Source organism: Rhea pennata, chromosome 9 (genome assembly GCF_028389875.1).
Source record: "Rhea pennata isolate bPtePen1 chromosome 9, bPtePen1.pri, whole genome shotgun sequence".
NCBI classification, from domain to species: Eukaryota; Metazoa; Chordata; class Aves; order Rheiformes; family Rheidae; genus Rhea; species Rhea pennata.
The window spans coordinates 10,630,052-10,651,913 of NC_084671.1; the positions used below are offsets into that span (position 1 = coordinate 10,630,052).

At 39.4% G+C, this 21,862-nt stretch overlaps 1 protein-coding gene across 3 annotated transcripts; it reads left to right on the top strand.

Annotated features, from left to right (window-relative positions):
• The first annotated feature begins 1,761 nt into the window (after nt 1–1,761).
• On the top strand, nt 1,762–18,707 carry SENP5 (SUMO specific peptidase 5). 3 transcript variants are annotated; one of them, XM_062582768.1, is made up of 9 exons: nt 1,762–3,159; nt 6,274–6,379; nt 6,529–6,676; nt 7,333–7,380; nt 9,326–9,403; nt 11,946–12,083; nt 13,761–13,844; nt 15,216–15,266; nt 15,343–18,707. In XM_062582768.1, the coding sequence occupies exons 1-9, from the start codon at nt 2,217–2,219 to the stop codon at nt 15,469–15,471; spliced, it is 1,725 nt and encodes a 574-aa protein (XP_062438752.1). In that variant the 5' UTR covers nt 1,762–2,216; the 3' UTR covers nt 15,472–18,707. The 3 variants fall into 3 exon arrangements, with proteins under 3 accessions (XP_062438752.1, XP_062438753.1, XP_062438754.1); XM_062582769.1 differs by having other exon boundaries at nt 15,361–18,707; XM_062582770.1 differs by lacking the exons at nt 9,326–9,403; nt 11,946–12,083.
• Nucleotides 18,708–21,862: the final 3,155 nt, after the last annotated feature.

Genomic DNA, 21,862 nt, shown 5'->3' on the forward strand with positions numbered 1-21,862 from the left:
GTGATTAATAAAAGGCTACAAAAGAGCTAAATCCATTGCAGCATTTATACCTTTACACTATACTGTCTTCCACATCTCTGTCAATAAAGATAGTTCTGTTCCTTTCTATGTAGGTAGTGAACTCCTGACTGTTTTTTATACGAAGGGAATACCTACTAGAGAGCTAAATGTTGTTCTTTATCTTAATGCTTCTATTCTTCCCTTCCCCACTCTTCCAAAAATTGCTGCCTCCTGCTTATGTATAAAACTTGCTAGAGTTAAAAATACAGAAGAGCTTATTAAGTCTGTTTTTTTAAAATGCCTGTTTTGAAAGGTGTCTAAATATATATGAATATATTTGCCTTTAAAATACAACGTATTAATGTTTTATTTACATTTAAAAGTTCCCTTATTTTAAGCTGTAGATGGTCCCTACATGTTGTGTTTGAGTCTAACTTTGCTGTGGAAAAGTTTGTAGTAATAGTTCTTAAGTCAATAACAATTGTTTAGTGAGAAGAAGGAAGCAAAGTTATTCCAAATGAATAACAACTAGTGAATAATGATTGTAGCTTCTTGAGCACTTTTACTATCACCTCTGAGCTTGAGCAAAAGTATGAGTCCTTTTGAAATATGGTAAGTGATGTACTCGGTGAGGCTGTAACAAGTTGCATGAAACATCCTTTGTGTGTGTAGATTATGCCTTTTCCTTTCGCTTCTGACACATCTATCTGTAGTGGATATACCTTTGAGTTACTACCACTAGTCTATGAACTGTGGGCTGTCTTGTGAGGCCGAACAGATACTGCTCTGCAGGCACAAATATTGCTATGTGGGCTTTGAATTCTTACACTTGGGAAGTCTCAGATATGTCCTTATTGCATGCTTTGAGAGGCAGGTTTTTAGTGGGAAAAGGAGCTTAATTAAAGCAATGCTAATTCAGGATGCTGGTTAATGCAATGATAAATGCTGATAATAGCAGCTTATGGTGTTGTCTATGGAGTAAGCAGTGATTGTAAATATAGAGGAACCATTTGTAGAGTAAGCTATGCCATTCTTTGAACAGACAGAGCATCAAAATTCCTTGTATTGCAATATGTGAATTGCTGTCACTTTAAGTGGAAGAACTGTGTAATTACGTGAACATAGTGCCCGCTAACACTTATTGCCCAAGAACAAGCATTTGCTCTGTATTGTGCTGATGGAATCAGGTACCTGCACACACTTGTTGACTGACTTGCACTTCAGTGTTTTGTTTTTTAAAAGCCTTTTGAGACAAGCTAATTAACTGTGCTTTACGATGCGATATTGAGAAAGATTTCTACCAACGCCACAGCATGTCAAAAATTAGATGTAGGGAGGGTGGGCTGGGTAGGAATTACCTATTTATTATTCTGTCTCAAGGGAAGGTAAATGAGAAGAGCCTGCTTATGTACTGTGCTGTTGCAGCGCCAATGTTTTTTCCATTTGGTGTGGGCAAGAATGTCTTAGTGAATGTGGGATTGTGTTTGGGAGGCGGGTGGAATTTTAGATAGGCATGTTGCCTGAGGAATGTGCCTTTAGTGTTTTGCTATTATGTTACAGTTCAGATAACTCTGAATTCATTTCCCTTACTCTTTCAGCTGTTTTTCAAGATCATAATGCAGCAGAAAAATGAAAGAACATAGAAGAAACTTGCTTTATAAAAGAAGTCAGTTGCTTTCCCAGTCTAGAAGATGGACCCCCGGATTTTGGGAGCTCAGGAAATACCACTTCCAAAAGTGTTTCTTCCTATCTAAGAAGAAAAGACAGCATGCTCAGCTAATCGTGAGCTTGAATTGCAACAAATTGCACTTGAGACTGCAGTGCAGAAGGAAGGCACTTGAGCTCCAGAGCAGGTGGGCTCCTGATGTGCTTCTAAATGCTGAAACTTATCAAAAACCTACTGTTGAACATAGCACTTTCACTGCAAAAATACTGAGGGCGAGGTCCCATCCTTATGGTAAAACCAAAAGCCCATCTGCTGGAGCAGTAAAAAAATCCTCAACAATGAATCCTTTCAGCATGAAGATCCCTTGAACAAAGGATTAGAAGCTGATGCTGTTCTTGATAGCATCTGAGGCAGTATCCATTATGTGTCATGTGGTATGCTGTGTGGTGCTGCCTTACCTGTAATGAAAGATGGTTTTGTGTATAATGGGGAGGAGAGAAATAATGGTGAGGGCAACACAGTCCTAGCAGTTTAACAACTATAAAAGGAAATGCTGTTGCAAAGGGAGTGGAATGGAACTTGTGTCCCCTTAACAACTATAAAAAGGTCCAAATTTAACCATCATACTGTAAAAAAGAGATCTCTGTGTATGATGCATAAGAAATTTTTTATGGTTAAATTTCTGTATAAAATTATAAAATCCCCAGAACTTCGAGCAAAAGGCAGAACCTGCAAATCAAGAAAAATCAAGTCAAGGCAGGTGGAGAAAGTTACAAGGGAACATCAAGAGACTCTCCAGCGGGACATTGAAGGTGGATTGTGTAATTGGCTTTCCTACTGGAAATTTAAAAGTTACTGTTTTTGGAACCAGTACAGCTTATCAGATATGAACAGTAATACGCCTGAATCTTTAGGCGAGGAGAATGAAGTATGTGCATCTGAGATCTGCTGTACACAGGATGTGTTACCGTGCACTGAGCTGTGTTCTGAGGACTCAGAATCCAAAGGTCAGGATGGCGGTGCTGACACTGTCCAGCCAGAACTGCATGCTAAAGCTTCTCTGGAGGCGGAGACCTTGCACGAAGCTCTGGCAGAGGATCATTGCTCTGACCTTTTCATCTCTGTGACAGAAAAAGAAATTGCTATTTCAGGTCAAGATGATGAGGAATCTAATCAGGTTATGAGTGTAGATGAAATGATACTGTTACAATCCTCCTTGCAGAATTCTGATGTGAATGATAATTTTGCAAATGGACCTTTATCCATGGAGCTGGCACAAAGTGAGGATAGCTCTAGCCAAATGGAAGTAGAAGGCTCTATAAACCTGGACATTTTTAGTGCAAAGTTACTAGATCATCCTTACTGTAAAAGTCCTCTTGAGGAGCCTTCACCAGAAAGCACAGGACTAAAATCAGGAACTCGGAAGGGAGGCAAAAGGAACAGTCAGAAAGCATCTCGGGTGGCTGACGAGCAGTTGACAACGTGGCTTTGTGGTATACCTCTTACACATCTTAGGGCTTCCAGCAGATCCTGAAAACTGCTGAATGTATCATCAAGCTTATGTTGCTTTAATTCATTTATTAAAGTGGTTTCTTATTAAGTGTTACACTAAGCACCTTTTAGAACTCACAATGAAATGAGGCTGCAAACAGAAGGGTTGCATGAAGGAAGGCTGAATTAATGCTTAGCTGAGAAGCTGTTTTGAGGGATTGTTGAATGATGCATGTGCTTTTTTTTTTAAGGTAATACAGTGTGATTTAATTGGATGCTTTGTGCAGGATTATTGATAGACATTTTAAATATCTCTTACCATGTATTTTCAGAAGATGGTATGGTCTTAAAACTTCCATTTTTTAAGTAGGTGACGATTACTACTATTGACTTGATTTTTTGAAAACCCTTAGTGTTCTAATGCTGTCTTCCAGTCTTGCTTATTTGCGTTCTACTCCATCCAAAACTGAAACTAAACCATGTAATTCCATTATCTCAGGTCTTAAAAAACAGATGCTGGTCACTTTACACTCTTTTTTTTTTCTTTATGATTATTGATAAAGTACATTGACTCTTATTAGACAATTTTTCTAAGAAGAAAGGCAAGACTTGTCCTTCTGGAGTTTTGTTTTGCAAAAGGCTTTGGGATTTTTAGTCAATGCAGGGCATGCATAATTTGATAGTCTCTCATATGAATGTGGTTAAAATTGTAACTGTTGTCTTATATGTATCAGGATACTTATACATAAAGTAAGGATTAGTAAGATAACACTGTCATCTGGTACCCCTAATTAGTATAACTTTCAAGTCCAGTGGGATTCTGATAACATAAGTCATCTTTTGGAAATTTAGTTGTATAAATTCCCATAAACCTGAAGGTGGTGTCATCTGATTTATTTTAAAAAAAGAAAAAAACGCAGAACTTTGAGGTTTAACATGCCCTTTTTTCCTTTTCTCCTCTGATCCCCTTTGTCCTTACTTAGAACTCCTGCCTTTCCCTGCCTCTGAAATTTTATAGTTGATTCTCTAAAGCATTATGTGAAAGAATGACAAATTGGATGCACAAGAAGATTTAACATTCTATGTCCACATGCGCAAGTTAGCGTGGGAGAGGTTGCTCTGTAGTTGACTTTACATGATTCAGCAGGGACCTGACACTATGTGAGAAACTGAGGTACTACAGTGAACATGCTGTTTCTGCAGTGGAGTTTTAAACTTTGTCCAGCAGGAAAAGGGATGTAGTCCACCTTGCAACAGAGAACCAAGATTGCATCAGAGTGGGATCTGTTAGGCTCTCATGTTCCTGTTCATGGGAGGCCTGAATAACTTCTAAAAAGGAAAAAAATATATTTTAATTACAGCCAGCATATGCAATAAACTTTCAAATACTTCACAATTTTTCAGTGAATTCTTACTTAACTTTTGAAAATAAGTGTGAACAGCTTCCATTTCAGGATTCCCCTCTGAGGACTGAAGCTAGATCTCTACTAGGGAAGATTTACTGATGTCAGTACATCAGTATTCCTGGCAGAAACTAACAGTTTAAGTATAGTTTGTACTCATAGCATAGCGCTTTTGAGTTTTCTCAGCTGAGAGAAGAGCTACAAAAGCCTTTCTAATGTTGGTATAACTATGTACATGAATTCTTGCCTGTATAGGAGTGTTAGGTTAACTATACCCTGAAGTGATAGTGCTAACCTGGCATGAAGTTTCTAGTATAGGTTCATGAAGGAGATGTCTGAAGTGTTACAGATGCTCCCAGGGTTTTGAACTTCTCTGCAGCCGCTGAACTTGGATGTTAAAGGGCTACAACATTTAGTGCACTTTAATATACAACTAAGTGTCTAACAGGACTCCAAGGTAAATTGTTTGTGATAGTAGTCTCATCTCGCATCAGATCTGAACTTACCTCTTTTAGGTTTTTTTCTTTTTTTTTTTTTTTTTTTTTTTAGTTACACCAACTCAAATGAGGTCAAAATCTAGGTAGATGTCTGCTAAAACTTTCTAGGGCTTTAGTGCTGTGGTTGTAATTCCAAAAGGATATTTCTCTTGTCGTCTTTCCATCACTATCCTTGAAAGTTTCCTGGCAATATCATTAAAGCCTTGATAAGCAGAGAACTGAACATTGCAATATGCAGTGATATTCTGTCCCATCATACACAGGGGCTGAGAGAAGTACTGAAATTTGAATTAGAACAGTTTCTCTGGACTCTGTTTTGGGATCCAGCTTTATTTCTTTAAGTATAACATATTTGCTGCACTTTAAAATGCATTTTTGGAAAGCTGGAGAATTTGGTTTTTTTTCTTGTTCTCTAACTGTGGAAATCCTGTTGTTCCATTCTTTCATCTTCAATGTGGTTTTGGATGCTTGGGTGGGATTTATGTCTCCACTGTTCTGGTCTTGTCATCTGAATGCAAACCAATTCCTTAAGGTGTGTTTTAACCCCTCCAGGATTCATCTATTCATAACTTTCCAGTTAATATCTTTGTTTTGGTTGCCCAGTGCTTTCCCAGACGAGGGCAGGCTGATATGGCTGGCCATGACACCTCAAATACTATCCCTAGTGCATTAGGGTAAAGATTTAAACTTGCTGTGAGTCTAGTGTATTTTCCACTTGCTCTGGTGGCAACTGAGGAGCTGAACAGACTGCAAGCACTCCGACTGGAGGTGTTTACATCTGAGGAGAGCAAATTGCCTAATGTAAGGATAAGATATCGGGTTCTCAATGAAAACTGTTGCAGAAGGCAATGGTCTTTCATGTTGCAGGAGAATTACTTTAGAGGCTAGTTGAAATAGGCAGTGGGTTGAATTCTCCTCTTAGTACTGGTGTAATTAGTTTGATATAGGAATCTGTATATGACAAGAATGGGGTCTGATCTTTTCCTATAAAGCTAAGTGATCAGATTTCTGGCTTCCTGTTCTTGTCTTCTCTTCCACCTCCCTCTCCCTTTTATTAAATGTTTGCCATGTGTGGTGCAGTCTAGTTAGGTGCTGAATGCCTTGCTGCTAGTACTTGGTAGAAGTTACTGCTTTGTTGGTCCGGTGAACTCACAGGCTTTTTTTTTTTTTTTTTTTTTTACATGTTTGCACTTTAATTTTTCTGGTATATTTAAAGGATTCCTAGATGAAGTTATGAAGAAATATGGCAGTTTAGTCCCACTCTGTGAAAAAGATGTCTTGGGAAGACTAAAAGAAGTCTTTAATGAAGATTTCTCCCATAGGTGTGTAGCAGTAACATTCTAGACTTTGTTAAGGAAAAATTGCCTGCATTGCTAATGCACGTTCCACGTGGAATATCTCACGGAACAGAAGTCCATTTGCTATGACCTTGAAACTGACTTTTCTTTCTACCTCTTTGATCTTGTTTTAGAAAACCTTTTATCACCAGGGAAATCATGAAGTATCGGGAAAAACATCCAAAATCCTCTACTTGCAATTTCCGGGTCTTCTATAATAAGCACATGCTAGATATGGACGATTTAGCTACACTGGAAGGCCAGAACTGGCTGAATGACCAGGTTAGCGATGGTTGGTGTTTATGTGGTTCTTTACCTCTTTCTAGTCCTTAAATATTAATATATCATTAGCTCACATACTGCATCATTATATGTAAAGACTATCCTTACTTTACAGTTGGGAGGCAAAAGGAAGTGGTGAGGGGCTTTTATGGTGGCAGGTGCAATAATAGTGATTACAGATCTGGAAGACAGGAATTATTACAACTAAATGATTTCCTTTTTGAGAAGGTGATACACTATTTTGAGAAGATAATAGTTACCCATATACATTAAAGTGTACATTCCCCCTCTACTCTTTAGCTTAATATTAGAAAAGCAGAATACAAGACCAGCAGATCGAAGCAGCAGGCTGTGGCCCATAGCCAAAAAACTAAGAAGGTTGCAGTGCCCAGGACATGCACCAGTAAACTAAATTGAATTAAACTCTTTCAAATTGAGGCAGCCTTCAAGCAGCAAGTTACATAGTCTCTCCCCTGGCAGGCTATTACTAGTTCCAGAGTGCTTGTCCTCCAGACTATAGCAAAATGTTCTTATTAACTTCTTATTACTTATAACTTCATACCGCTTTTTTAAGTATGAAAAGTCCTGCTTTTTATGGAAATTTGTGAATTGTAGTTTTATTCTGTACATATTCAAATATCTACTAACTCTTGCAGATAATTAACATGTATGGTGAACTCATAATGGATGCAGTCCCTGAAAAGGTGAGGGTTTCTGTTTTTATGCGAATGTAACTAATGGAAGACTGAATGGGAAAGGTGAAATATTACATATTTTGGATACAAGATCAAGATTTAGTTCAAAATGATGTGCCAAGTGGTTTGATTACAGTAAAAGTGATACTTTTCGCTATTTGCAGCTCAAATGTTGTTTCCTTTCTGCACTGAAATAGTTTTCAGTGCTGTTGCTCTTGTTTCCGGAAGCTGCTTGATCAGCTCTGCGGGGGGGTCTCTGTAGTAGCCTGGTGTTACTGACCGAGCTGTGAAAGGCCGGTGCGCTGCTCTACTTTCCCCACCACACACTGCCTTTTCCACTAGAGGTTTCAGTGTCTCTCATTCCCACTTTAAAGTGCTTTATCCATGCCTTGGTTCACAGTCCAGTTTTACACGAAATTTCTGCTGAAGTTGGATTTCTGCTGTGATGCTGGGCCGTGAATGGTAGCATCTGAACCATGCATGGGTGCTACTTGCCTTCCCCCCCCCCCCCCCCCCCAAGCTGTAGGGCAGTAATAGTAACAGCTCACACAGCTACAGCTGCCTGTCTGGTGAATGTAAATTAACACATAGCTGCTTGGTTCCTCAGTAGTGTTGACTTTGCAGGACTTCATTCTGGTTTGTGCATCCTTGAGAGAATGCTAACTGCTTTCTGATTGCAATGTTTCTAGCTGTTGATGGTAGTACATAGGACACTTAAATAAATAAATCCACTCCACCTTCTGTAACTTGCACTTGCAGCAGTGGCAATTATGAAGAACCATCTGTTTACTAGTAGAGCTGAACAATTTTCAGGTGAGACCACAAAGGAAGAACCAAGCAAAGCCATTTTTAGATGAGTTCTGCAGAATGTAACATTTAAAAATCTTCAAGCTCAGAAGAAAGAACATTGTTGCTTTGATTGATGTTGATGGTGATTCTTCACTAATATTCTGTGTACTTCCTGAGCGTGAACTAGGGGTGAGATACTGGAGATTTTATCTGTTTGCTTGTGCCTGCTTTTTTCGTAGTGCATAATTGAAATCCTCCTGGGAGATCTTGTGCTAGTACCCCAGAATGTGGTTTTGAAATCTGTTGGCATAGCTAATGGATGTTAGCCTGCATTTTCAGATGCTGAATTCTCTTTTTTCAAGTAATAATTCAAGCCTTCTACCACCTCTGCTCTAGCAGAATTATTAAAAACAGATGTCGCAGGTTTGCATTTGTATTAATCTGTTCCTTTAATTGCAAGACGCTAAGCACAAGGGATAATAGTGTTGACCTGAAGCTAATTTTTTTTTTTAATACAAGTCTACAGTCTCTTGCGATATACGTAGGTTTTTAGTTACTCGCAGAACAGATGTGGTATAACTTAAAAATGCTTTTAACGAACAGAGTATTGCTTTTATCTGAAGTCTGGAGCTGGGTATGGCAATTGAATACAAATGATTATGTTGGATTAAATCTCATAACTTTTTTTATTTAAAAAAATATTTTTGAGTCTCGAAGCTTTTAGCAACTGAAAGCAGGAGCAGAAGTTATTCCCTTCTCTACCACCCCACTTTCCCAATCCAATGATCTCTTCCTTAATCTCTGGAAAGGAGAGAAAAACAAAAGTTGCAATTCCTTATCCTAGTGTTCTTCTTCCCAGTCTACCCTCAACAAAAGATTAGATATGATATGCCTGGAGATATCAAAGTGTAAATATAAATGCTGCAGTAATTTACATTACATGTTGTGGGGCAACAAGGCTTGCTCTATCTGTTCTCTGAAGAACAGCAAAACTTTGAGCTTAGTAAAGCATCTATAGTGTTGTTTGTCCCTGTTGGGATTCTGTATCTAAATCTGCATCAAATATTGCCTCATTAAATGTTGTTTTGTGTAAATTATCCTTGGGGAGAGGGAATGACTATGCATGAAGATTTTTGTGCTTATTCCTCCTCTCTCTCTTTTTTAGGTTCATTTCTTTAACAGCTTTTTTCATAGGCAGCTCGTAACCAAAGGATATAATGGGGTAAAACGATGGACTAAAAAGGTATCCTTTAACTCCATGTAGTCAATGCTCTTATTCTTTTGGGCTGGGTTGAACCACTAACTTGAAATTGGGTATGATGTGTTACATGCAAAGGATGGAATTAGGAGGAATGCAAAACAGCACAGTGATTCAACTGTTCAAGTTGGTATAATTGTTCTGAAAATGTATTTTGTGAATGGCTGTATCTTAGGTGGTAGGTTAACTCCTTGGGTGTGTTCATGCAAGCTGTTTGTTTAGCTGCCAGAACTGTCTCTTGCTGTTTCTGACAGTGCCCAGTCCACTAGTCTACAGGAGAGCAGGCTTAATTCTGCTTCCTTTTGTCTTGGAGTAGAGCCTTTTGATAAAATAAATTACTACTGCTGAGTAACAGGTACAGATAACTAGAGAGCAGATATCAGAGCAGTAGTGAATAGACCGAACTGTTGTTTGTGTGACAAGGACAACATTCACCTTGCTTTCCAGAGTGTATGCTGTATCATGGGTTGTGGTATTTTACTGGGGCAGCTAATACAAAGAGCATTTTTTTCCTGTGAACATTTGGCCTTTCTAATATGGGAGATGAGACACTACTAATCAAGAACCATACATCTGAATGTATGATCTTTTTGCAGAAGCACTTAAATAGCACACATCTGTGAAATGCTAGAGATGAACTCATTATCCAAATATAAAACCTATTCATATAATTTATTAAAATCTCTTTAAAGAGACACTAAATCAAAGCATATTTTATTGGTGCTTATTATTGCTGGATTTAAAAAAGAAAAACGGTTTTCTCAGCTTTCTGAGGGCAGAACCTGTGCTCATTGCTACTGAGGAGTACCTGGATGAGAACAGGACAGTTATGTAAATTCCTGAAAAATCTATAAAGCAATGTCTAAGCTATTTTCATTGGAAAGATGCAAGTAGGCTGCTGCTTCTTGCGGTATGTAATTAAGGGGAACTTGTTTCTCCCTTTTAAACATGAGTGTTTTACAAAGTTCTATAAATGTATTATACTCTTTCAGGATAGAGCCCAGTTCTTGTTTGAGACCACTCCAGCTAGATGCACCTGCTGTTCATATCTGTCTGTTTGGGCCACTGATCAGCCCAGCACTCCTGGTCTGATTCACGGTCGTGTTGGCTAGCTGACTTAGCACTGTCTAGGTGAAGTGGCTCTAGGCTGCCACAGTCCTTTCTGTACATCAGCTCTTAGTTAAGACACTTCCATCTTTTGGCTGCCTGTTTTCATTTTTCTGCTGAAGATTTGCACCCCTGCAGCAAACCCAAAGCTGGAGTCACATAAGGGCCCTTGAGTTTAGCCTGGCTCTGCCCTTGCTGTGTATCAGACTACATCAGTGTAGTTCATTTGTCTTATTTTAGTTTTCCTTTGTGGGCTGGGCTTGCTGCTGGCTGACATCTCCCTGCTTCTCCTGCTTGAGCATGATGGATTGTTGTGTACTAAGTGTGCTGTAATCTGGTTAGGAAGGAATTTCTGCAGGTGAGAGAAGGCATAGTAGGTGTCTGTGACAGTCAGGATAGTATCGTGAGCAAGGCTTATAACTACTGTGCGTATTCAGAACTTTTCATGCCTTCTGCTCCTTGTTTTTACTCAAAAAGAGTACTTTTCTTTCTTGCAAATGACCTGTTTTGTACCAGTACTGCAGCAATTATGCTGTGTTCAAATTTCGTAGTGCTTAAAAAAGGCAGCACAGGAATCTTCCATAGGATGAGTTTCTCTATTTGTGTTGTATTTCTGCACTACTGCAACCCCAGCGATTAGATCTCTGTTTAGAGAGAGAGAGAGAGAGAGAGAGACTATGAGAAAGATGATTGTGGAAGGCCCTGGCTTATGACTAGCTTCCAAAGCGTAAAGGGGCTCATCTGCACAAGCAGCAGGGGTGTTGGCTGATCCTGCTTGTTCTGTGCTTCAAAACCTCCCTTGTCTGCTACAAGATTAAATTTAGCAAAGCATGATTCTCTATCTTCACCTATCTTTCTTCCCTTGCTTACCAAAGCATCTTGCATTCCTTGTCCGTTCTCTTCTGACAGTGACGTAGCCCATGTTACAGCAGAAGGCGTCAGAAACTGCATCAACTTGCTGTTTTTGTGGGGCATTTCTAATCACAACTGCTTAATCTGTCACTATCTATAATGCAAATCTGATCTAAATCAGTGGTGTTTATACTGCAAGAATGTCGTTACAAAAGATATGCAGCTGACCTAACTTGAGTCCAGATTGTTTCACCAGCATTACTTAAAACAAGTCCCACTTCATTATAGACTTTCAAGTGTAATGTGAGCGAGGCTTTGCTGCAAATTCAGTGATCGCTAGCTCTGCTATTGTGCAATGCTCCTTGGGTGCTTTACAGTCCAGAACTATATGTTTGTGCCTGCTAATGAGCTGTGTGCGAGAAAAACACAAAGAATGTTTTGGAGGAGTGGAGGGTGGAAAAGACTACTTCAGCTAGGGATTGGTGGAGAGAAGATTGGATACAATTTGTCTCATGCTTTCTTGTGTCCTGTCTGTGGAATTGTTGCTAATGTATGTTCTTCTTGCCAGGTGGACTTTTTCAAAAAGGTTCTTTTGTTGATTCCTATTCATCTGGAAGTCCACTGGTCCCTCATTACTGTGAACATCCCCAATCGAATTATTTCATTTTATGATTCCCAAGGCATTCATTTTAAGTTTTGTGTAGAGGTAAGAGTGACAGCTGTTTGCAAAGTTTGAACTGGTTTCTTAAAAAATGAACAAAACTCCTCTGTCAGCTTAAGGATAAACTTTAAATACACTGTGTTTTGCTGTTGTCATGCCTGTATGAAATGAAAATTAGCTTATTTTGCTGAGGAGGAATCTGACAGATGACCTAGAGGGTCATAGAGTGAATCCACACTAGACCTGGGAGTTGAGGACTGATTGCCTAAGTAGCCTGGCCGTGTAATTGGCACGCCTTCTGTCGCTCTGTCTTGTCACTTCCACAAAAAGCAGAATCTCAAAGCATGTGACATAGGGGGGAAGCAGACTAGTGAGAAGGAGAGCAAGAGTAGATCTAAAAACGTTAGTGGACTTCTGTCTTTAGGAAATGATAAATCTTGGTTTTTTTCTCAGGTAGGATACCTGGCTGAGAGAACAAGACTGAAGACTACAGTGCTGCCCAGTGTTCTTTACCTATTACTATGCTAGTGCATTACGTTTTTCCTATGCGCACACAGTTGGGGTGTGTACCCCTGATTATAACCCATCAACCTTTTGAAGCTGCTACCTGAATATTGGAGTTAAAGCATCAGTCTTTCTTGTAAACAACAGTCAGGAAGCTTTTGCTGGGACTAGCAAATCATAATGACCCTCTTACAAAGGCTAATTTTGTCAAGTTAATTGCCTTCTTGATGCAGCAGCCCTCTACTTTTTAAGTGTGTGTAGTTGTCGGTTTACAGCAAAGTAGTAATTATTGTACGCAGGAGAGCTCACAGCTAGGACATCTGAATGAAGATACTTGTTCCCTGTTGGCATTTGCTGAAATTGAAGCTAGTGTTTGAACGGGGAGGGGGTAGCCTTATGCTCTGTAGATTCTCAGCTTGCTGCATAAACCAGGGGCCCCTCTCAGCAGCGCTGCAGACTCTCCTACAGTTTTGCAATGTGGCCTATCCCATCCCTTTCTGGGCAAAAGATTTGTCTCACAGATGCTTATTCCTGCCTTTTTTGAGGGTGAGGGGATCAATATGCAGAACTCCACTGTGATGTGTAGAACTAAGGTGAATGTTAGTGTGCTGGAATGTGTTTAAACTGTACTATTAAACAGCAACCTGCTTAAAAACAAGTAGAAAGATTTGCTTAACTCAAGACCAGGGTTCGTTTACCTTACTTCCTTTTCGTCTTGTCTTCACTTGTCCTTTTTTTTTTTTTTCACCTGTATGTCACTAAAACACTCCCTGGAGCTTTGCTGGTTAGCTGCAGAATGCAAAGCTCTTTGTATTGAGATTGAAACTGAAAATACTATTATCTTGAGTGTAAGGGCTTTGGTGTCAGGTGAATGAGTCAGGGAAAAAACATGTGCTGGACTGTGTAGTGTCTCTCCATATCCAAGATCAGAATCACTGTGTCTTACTGCTACATCTAGTCTAGTGTTAAATATACCAGTGTATGGTGGGAATGAGAACTATTAAAGCTCCCTTGAAAGACCAAGATAAGCTTTGATGGTAGAAGATGCAGTAACGCCAGTTAGGTCTTTACCTCTAGATCTGAACTCAATTCCTTATACTTAATACTGACCTGAAATTCATCCTCATTGTCAAAAGGATGCCAAGGAGGATGTCAGTGTCTTTCTCCTGTACTTTTAACTGGTGAATAATATTGTTCCTTTTTAATCTTCTTTTAAAGAACATTAGAAAGTATCTGCTGACTGAAGCAAAAGAGAAGAATCGCCCTGAGTTTCTTCAGGGTTGGCAGACTGCTGTGACAAAGGTAAATGCCAGCACATAACACCCTGCCATTGGACCTTCTGGGAGACTCTAGGACACTGTTTCTAAACTGACATATTTTTACAAGTAGGAAATTATTTTATACTGACTGTAGGGAATGCAATAGGAGCTACACAAGTTAATTAGTGCTTTGCTCATTCAGTTCCTATCAGGTCTGTAATACTTTCTGTAAGTGACTTTGTGATCTGAACCTAATCTCTAGTCAATTAAATACATACCCATGCAGCAAAACCTGTAGTTGTTGCCTGAATTGGCACAAGGTCAAGAACTGAATGAGCTGGAGACTCAGCTTCCTGACTTCTCCAGAAGAGTCTGTCCCAAATCATGCCAAATGGGTGGGATTTGGTGAGGGAACGAACAAGCTAATGCTGCTAGAGCTTGTATTTTATATTCTCTGTGGATAGAGGGCTTTGGTCTCCCAGGCTGTCTGGGGCACATTTGATCACAAGTAAACAAAATCTGGCAGCAATAAAAGGGAACAACTTGTGTGTAGTGCAAATGAGGGAATCTGTGATTTGCGTAACCCTCCCATAATGGCTTCAAAGATATAAAACAGGTCATTGCACACTAGACACACTCCCAGCAGCTCCCAGCTTGCACCAGATTATTTTTAGGTGCTGATACAGTGATAAAATGATTTCCCTGCACACTCATGCACACCCTGTTTAGTCAGTTTGTCCTCTTCCACTCTGTCAAGAGGAAGATTTGGGAGCTGAGGAAAACTGCTTTCTTCCCTTTGAGCACTAGAGACATAGTAGCACTAGTGAGTGGGACTTTTTAGTGCTGCATATCAAAACTGAGCACTTTTGAAGAAGTTAAGAAGGTTGAAAGTTACCATTTGAGGTTGCCTCGCTCAGTCGTGGTGCCTGACAGCACACTGCCCTCTGTTTCTGAGATCCTTTGATGTGGCTGAGAGAGGAAAGCCGCTGCCAGTAGCATAGACACTCAGAATAATCTTCGAGGCCTGTGTGACTTTGCTGATATAGTTTGGTTCTGTGTAAAGCAGATAGTGCTGAACAAACATTTATTCACACTAATTGAGCAGCTGTTCTGCATAGGTCACTAAAAGAAAATAAACTTGAAAGAAAGATCTGTAATTTGTTTTCTGTCCTACATTATGTATTTTTCTAAATGTTAGGTGTTACTCTAACAAGATGCTGAGTGTCACCTTGCAAAAGTTGCATTCAGAATAAGTAATTGCAACTCCAGTTTCTAGTGCTACCCAACAAGTCAGCTCTGAGAACAACGATCCCTAATCTTTTTGCAGTATTTCATTCTGAATTTTAAATAGGACTTAGAATTAAAGGACAGCTAAAAATCTAACATGTCACTTCATGTTTCTTTTCCCTTCTAGTGCATTCCACAACAGAAAAATGACAGTGACTGTGGAGTTTTTGTGCTCCAGGTAAGTGTACTTTTTTAAAAAAGAAAGATGAGTGGCCTGTATTGTTCATATTGTAAACTTCTTTTTTTCAATCAAGCCTTTTCCTTTCCCTCAGTACTGCAAGTGCCTCGCCTTAGACCAGCCTTTTCAGTTCTCCCAGGAAGATATGCCCCGAGTGAGAAAAAGGATTTACAAGGAGCTATGTGAATGCCAGCTAATAGACTAATAAAATACAGCCAACCAATTTCTCTAGTATTCCTGACAAGTTGCAGCTGGTGTTTGTGTACTTGAATTTCTGAAAACTTCCGTGAATTTTGAGCGACTCTCAGCTGAGTGGTGTGGCCACTGTTGTTACCTCAACTTTTTCTGACAAGCTCTTTACCTGGCAGAATATAACAGAGCTGCCACAAAAATATTTCTAATGTCTGTTTTATTCTCTTACATTCTTTCCTGTATTTAATATTTATTATCTAAGCATGCACATAGGCAAAGCATGCAACGAAAAACATAAAATTGTAGATTTGGTGCACCTTTGAAACGTAGCTAGAAATGACAAATACAGGTAAATTTGTCTGGAAACATAAAGATGCATGATCTGTTTTCTGATGCAATAATGCTTTGAATGTATCAAAAAAAAGTCAATGCCGTAAAGAGAACAGCTAGAAGCTATTTGATTATTCCATTTTTCCCCATTATGGCTGTAGAATACTGAATTGACTCTCTTCTGGGGTGGCAAATTCATCTACAGATTTGATTTGTGGAGACTTTTTTTAATAGGTCAAGTTGCTAATAAAAAGTTTATTCTGTTTACATTTATCCAGCTGTCATTATCAGCCTGTCTATATAGATAAAAAGCAGCCTTTGCACAAATAAAGCTTCAGCACTTGTCTGTATAATAAAAAGTACAGAGATGTTCAGCCAGTCTGATAGTATATTCCTGCGTGCTGCAGAAGTTTCCGTGATGTGCATATTAAGGGCATTATAAAGCTGGTCCTGAAGTGTCAGTTTAGATGCCAGGGTAAAATCCTTGGCTGTAACGGTTTAAATCTCAAATGGCATTGAATCACTTTCAGTTCCATGATATTAATTGAAATGTACCATTTCAACATCGTTCACTTCAGTTCTGTCTTCAAATCAATTCTCTTACAACTTACTGTCTTTACCATTGGCTTTTGCCTTTGGTCAAATATAATTTGATTCATTTCTGCTGCATTTGCTGTTTGATTGTCTCAAGCATCTCTAGTTTTTTTTCTGTTCAGTAACACTCATGGATTTATTTGGGAATAACAGCACTTGTGGTGGGTGCTGTAGAAACTCAATAAAATGGTGTCTTGCTCCAGAGAGGCTAAAGCCTGCAGGTTCATTACTGAACTTTGCACAGGGCTGTGGATCTTTGCTCTGTAAACTATGATGTGCTTGTTCCTGAAGAGAGCTTGTTTTGTTTGAAGGGACCGTTGTATGTGACAGCTACACCAACAAATGTCTTTAGTTGTGTTTCTCTGCCAGTTAAGTGACTGAGCACATGGGAAAATTTATTTTCAATCCTAAATATCATCCATTGCACTGCTTTACCTAGTGTCTGTCCGTAGCCTTGACTTCTGGTAGAGGAAACAGCCTTGGCTTCGTTGTATCTTGCAAATTGATTCACGCTTGAGCCAAACTAGGTGCAAATCCCTCTTAGATTGCTGGAGGGAGCACAGTGAGGCTAGGAAATGAAAGTGTGTGCACAATGTATTGTGCTGAAGTAGGAGGTCCTGCAGTTTCCTTATGTGTTCCTACTTCCCCTTGTTGGCAGCTGGCAAGGACTGGCTTACCTTAGCAAGATAAGGAGGCCCTTAAGCACTTGGTTAGATAATTTAAATAGAGAACTTACTGAATCAATCTTAAAACCAGACTGGCCAAATACAAATTTGCTTATTATATGAGGCATAGGACCCCACAATGCATGGTTTCTATGTAATTCCTTCTCAGGGCCAGTGGCTGAGTGTTGAGGAGGGTGACTTCAGTGGAAATTTAAACTGGGGATGTAGTTTCTCAAGTGCTGATTAGAGGACTGGAGCATCTCTCTTATGAGGAACAGCTGCAAGAGCTGGGCCTGTTTAGCCTGAAGAAGAGAAGGCTGAGAGGGGATCTTATCAATGTCTATAAATACCTTAAGGAAGGATGTCAAGAGAATGGGACCAGACTTTTGTCTGTGTCCAGAGACACGACAGGAGGCTACAGGCGCAAACAGAAACACAGGCATTTTCACCTGAATATAAGGAAAAACTTATTTCCTGTAAGAGTGACAGAGCAGGTTGCCCAGAGAGATTGTGGAGTCTCCTTTTCTGGAGATATTCAAAACCTGACTGGATGTGATCCTGTCCAGTGTGCTCTAGGTAACCCTGCTTGAGCAGGAGCGTTGGATTAGATGATCTCCAGAGGTCCCCTTCCAACCTCAACCCTTCTGTGGTTCTGCGTTGCACTTCAGTATCCAGTTGTGAACACATCCATGAGAGGCCTCTGAAAAGAGAGAGGGGAAATTGAAAACAGCTAAAATAAGCGAAGTATGTTGGTGCAGGGTCAGAGGCAGGGAGAATCTTAGTCTCTGTAATGGTGTGTCTGATGAAACTGGACCAATTAACTCATTCTTGAGAATGTCTTTGCCTTAAAGGAGATGGATTCCATAATCTTAAAGCATTCTTAAAGCATTCAGAACTATGTAGAGTTTTTATTACAGGAGACACGTTTATGTGGATGCAGTTATGGCTATTAGCAATTCCATTAACATAATATTCAGAATTTCATGAATCACTCTAAACTGATTTGGCTGATGCTTACATTTCATGACTTGTTCTGAAGCAATTGTTTAGCCATGCTGAATTATACAAATAGTCCCAGAACTGGTAAAGCCTCTGTCTCATGCGTGACATATTTAAGCTACTTGAGTTGTAATAAACCTTAAACACAATTGAAAATAAATTATTAGTTTCTATTTTCTGTTTGCTTTAAACTATAGTTTAAAATGACTGTGCAGCTGATATAAATCAAAGAAATGCAAAACCTGGCTTTGACTCTGAAAGGTAGGTAGTGTCTATTCCTAAGCCTTTAGATACTTTGCAGAACGGAGGCTGGACCTTCATGCTGTCTACTGTTGCTCTATTCTTACCTGGCCCTTTTGAGTGTAAAGGTGATATTTGGAATGTTTTATTTGCACTGATTATCAGAGCTAAAGAGGCTTGCAAAGCATTGCTGGCTTGTGTTGAATCTCTAGCATAATGGTTAGCTTATCTCTGTTTCCTCTGAGTTCTGATTGGCATTATCTACTGTAGCATTTGCTGAAGTTAATGTGAAAACTTAAATCTTGGGAAGTGATGTGGACTTAACTCCTCCAAGCAACAGCTGTGTTTTGTGGGTGTGTTCTTGAATCAAATGAAGCCCATGTTCCTGTAGTAATAAACTGAGTAATAAAACAGTTTCACCATAAACCCGATTTTCTTTCAGCAGTTTGGTTTCATTTTAATCTTAAAAGCAACTAATGATGGTTGAGGGAATGTTTTTAGCAGCTTGTTTGGGGATCTGTTGTTACTAGAAGCCTCTCCAGCTGATTAGTTCAATAACTCTGAACTATGTGCTAATGATGCTTCCTGTTCCATAGCATTGCCATGATATAACTTACTGTGGTTTGAGCTGTGAAAACGTACAAGACTGGAGATGTCACATATTGCATAAATGAAGGAGGAAATCTTGTATTAGACACTTCATACTAAGGTGGCATTTAAAAAAACCCACAGATCTGTCAACAGAACAGGTACGACTTAAATTGCTTTTCTAGAAACTCAATTAATGCCCTTCTTGCATTGCTTGTTAATTTAGTTATGTAATTATAGAGTTAAATCTTGTCTTTGAATTTTACAAAGCCATATAGCTTGTAAATTTGTGATAATAGGGGGACTGAAGGCTTAGTGTATGTCTCTTTAAGCTATTAATCATGAGACTAGCAACATCATTGCCTTTATTACATTCATAATTTAAAAATCTATCATGGAGGAGGGAACACGGATGCTTGTTAAATATATTCTTTCAGTAGGAAGCACTAAGAAATCAGATCATTAAAATACAAAATCATAAGAGACACTAGAGCCTTGCCAGGAACAATAATTACTATTTATATGTAATAGACGTTGGGAGGGAAAGATGAGTCTAGTTTGCCTGTGCCTGAACTTAATGAATTTTATGAGTTACCAACTAGAAGGATTTGAGTATTGAATTTAGCTCTCTGTGCATGTAATATTACAACCTATAGAGCTAAAAATTGTTGCAAACTGAGTAAAATATCTTGAAATAAACTAATTTGTTTTCTCTGAACACAAGTAAATAGAACATGTGCAAAGCAGCTTCTACTCCTGCCTGAAATTTTGATGAATTCTAATTTTTGTATTTGATTTCAGCTTTGCTGGTAACTCTTAACCCTTAACATGGCACTTCCTCTCAAGGTTCCAGTTGCTTCTAAAGAGACTTGGACATCACCTAGCACTTAGGTTACCTGACCCTCTTTATGGGGGAACTCTGGGAAGTGGCTGAGTGAAGGGATTGAAAATCCATTGGGAAATCTGTTCCCTCAGCCCAGGTTAAATATATCAAAAGGGGAATGGCAAAGGAGAAAATGACCCTTAAGTAAGACATAGTCAGCTGGATGACATAGGTTGGGTCATGTTTATGATATATGGCTTGATACAGAGAAGGAGCTGTCTTGTGTATGGGAACCTTTGGGAAGAGGGAAAGAGATATCTGGGGAAGAGACCCTGCTTCAGGGGCTATGGCTCTGTCATGCACATAGGGGTAGTATGTCTTGCTTCAGGTTCATGCGTTTTAGATCAACTTAATGGAGACAGCAGCAACTGCAGCTAAAGAAGAAACTCCCTCCGCAGCATTCAGCTGAAGATCGTGTTTGTTTAGCGTGGTGGTGGCTTGACACTGTCCTCAGCATATCCGACGCATTTGGCCTGTTGAAAAGCACACAAGTGTGCTGCTGCTTCAGCACGAACACCAGGGCTGCTGCGAAGGCTCCCACAGAACAAGTCAGGTCCAGCTCACCTCTCAGTTGCTAGTTTCTTTATGTTCCTTTTTTTCCTTTTTTAAATTTTTTTATAAAAAGTCAGGGTGCAGAGAATTTTTAAAATGTACCTTCACCAATTATATTCTCTTCTCAGTCCAAAAACCTGTCTTTGGAGAGCTGCTTTTGGTTTTACTTACTGAAACGCTTGTGTTTCTCACACAGTTAGTCAAAGGAGGCAATCTTTAAACACTGCTATTAAAAGGCGGAGAACAGACTTTGAGGCTTAATTTTTGGCAGAGTTTTGGATTTCCAGTGGGTCACATATCAGTCGAACAGATTTCTTTATTTTCTAAAGTTTTTTAAAGAAATGTTTTAGGCTAATAAAACTCGATTCCTTAGATTTAGTGCTGCTTAGGATTCTTCTGGACATTTAATTGTCCCTAGGTAGTATGACCCAGTCTTTAAAGGAGACTAGTATCTACTCCGAGAGGATCAGTGCATCTGGAAAACAAGATGTCTTTGGGGAACTTGGATTCTGTTCCAGAAAATCACTATTATTTTACATGAATATGCATTATAAAGTGAGCAGGGAGATGCTAGCGAAGTTCTTGGTAAGGCTATAGCTAATACATCCGTTTATGCGTCTTGGGGGGATGGTACCGTGGGTGTAGCGCCAGTCCCGTTGTTCCTCCCAGTGTGCTTTTTGACCACCAGATGTCATGCAAGCACTATAAAAATAGCGTGTGCTGTGCGCTCTGGAGCTGAGCTAATAAATTGACTGAGGAATGATGTCTGATTGCATGTTACTTGCCACGTTGGTAACTATTCTTGCATGTTTCTCAGCAAAATGTGCACCGCACTTGGAAAAAGAATGCGTATAGTCACCCCCACTCTTTCCTTTCACTGTCCATGAAACCCATCAAAGATGTAAGTGTTTGGCTCCAGCACAATTACTTTGGAGTCCCATCAATTTTACAAATTGACCAAAACATTTTTTGGTAGAAAGGTCTTGCATACCAGAAGTCTTTAGCTTGATCAAATTGCTGCTGTACTGTAGATCATGACTGTTATTTTTATAACTCTGTATTACCGTGATGAATGCTGGCCGTGGAGGAAGAGAAACCACATCAGTAGCAAGTTCCCTCTGATTTGTGGTCACATGTTTATAACTTGACACGGCTTTGCAAATAACTAAACAAAACCAGGAATTCGTTTTGGGGCGAGGAGGAGGACACAAAATCCACTGCATCACATGTCTAGCGTGGAGAGTCTGACTTGTTCAAAAGTTGGGTCTTTACATGGAAATTTGTTCAGAGTAGGAGCAAGAACCAGTTACCCTCTACTGGGCAGCTGGGGCTGTAGTATGGCTGTCAGCCACTGCTGAATGCTGTGACATTCTCTGGGCTCTGGATTTTTAGGAATTCTGGTTTAATTGCTGGTTGTCTGCTCAGGCTTTAGCCTAAAATTAGTAACAAATTCAGTGCTGCTCTTTCTCTCTGTAATACCTTTATACAGGAATTTATAATCTAATCTCTAATTTTAGTCTTCTGTCATTTTTGAGCTGTATATTCTTTAGCTT

What these genes read in the sequence shown, in the direction of transcription:
- SENP5 (XM_062582768.1), top strand. Translation starts at nt 2,217, where the DNA reads ATGCTGTTGCAAAGGGAGTGGAATGGAACTTGTGTCCCCTTAACAACT. An exon ending in GGCAGACTGCTGTGACAAAG is followed by an intron (nt 13,845 to 15,215) that starts GTAAATGCCAGC and finishes TTTCCCTTCTAG; the next exon opens with TGCATTCCACAACAGAAAAA. An exon ending in GTGGAGTTTTTGTGCTCCAG is followed by an intron (nt 15,267 to 15,342) that starts GTAAGTGTACTT and finishes TTTTCAATCAAG; the next exon opens with CCTTTTCCTTTCCCTCAGTA.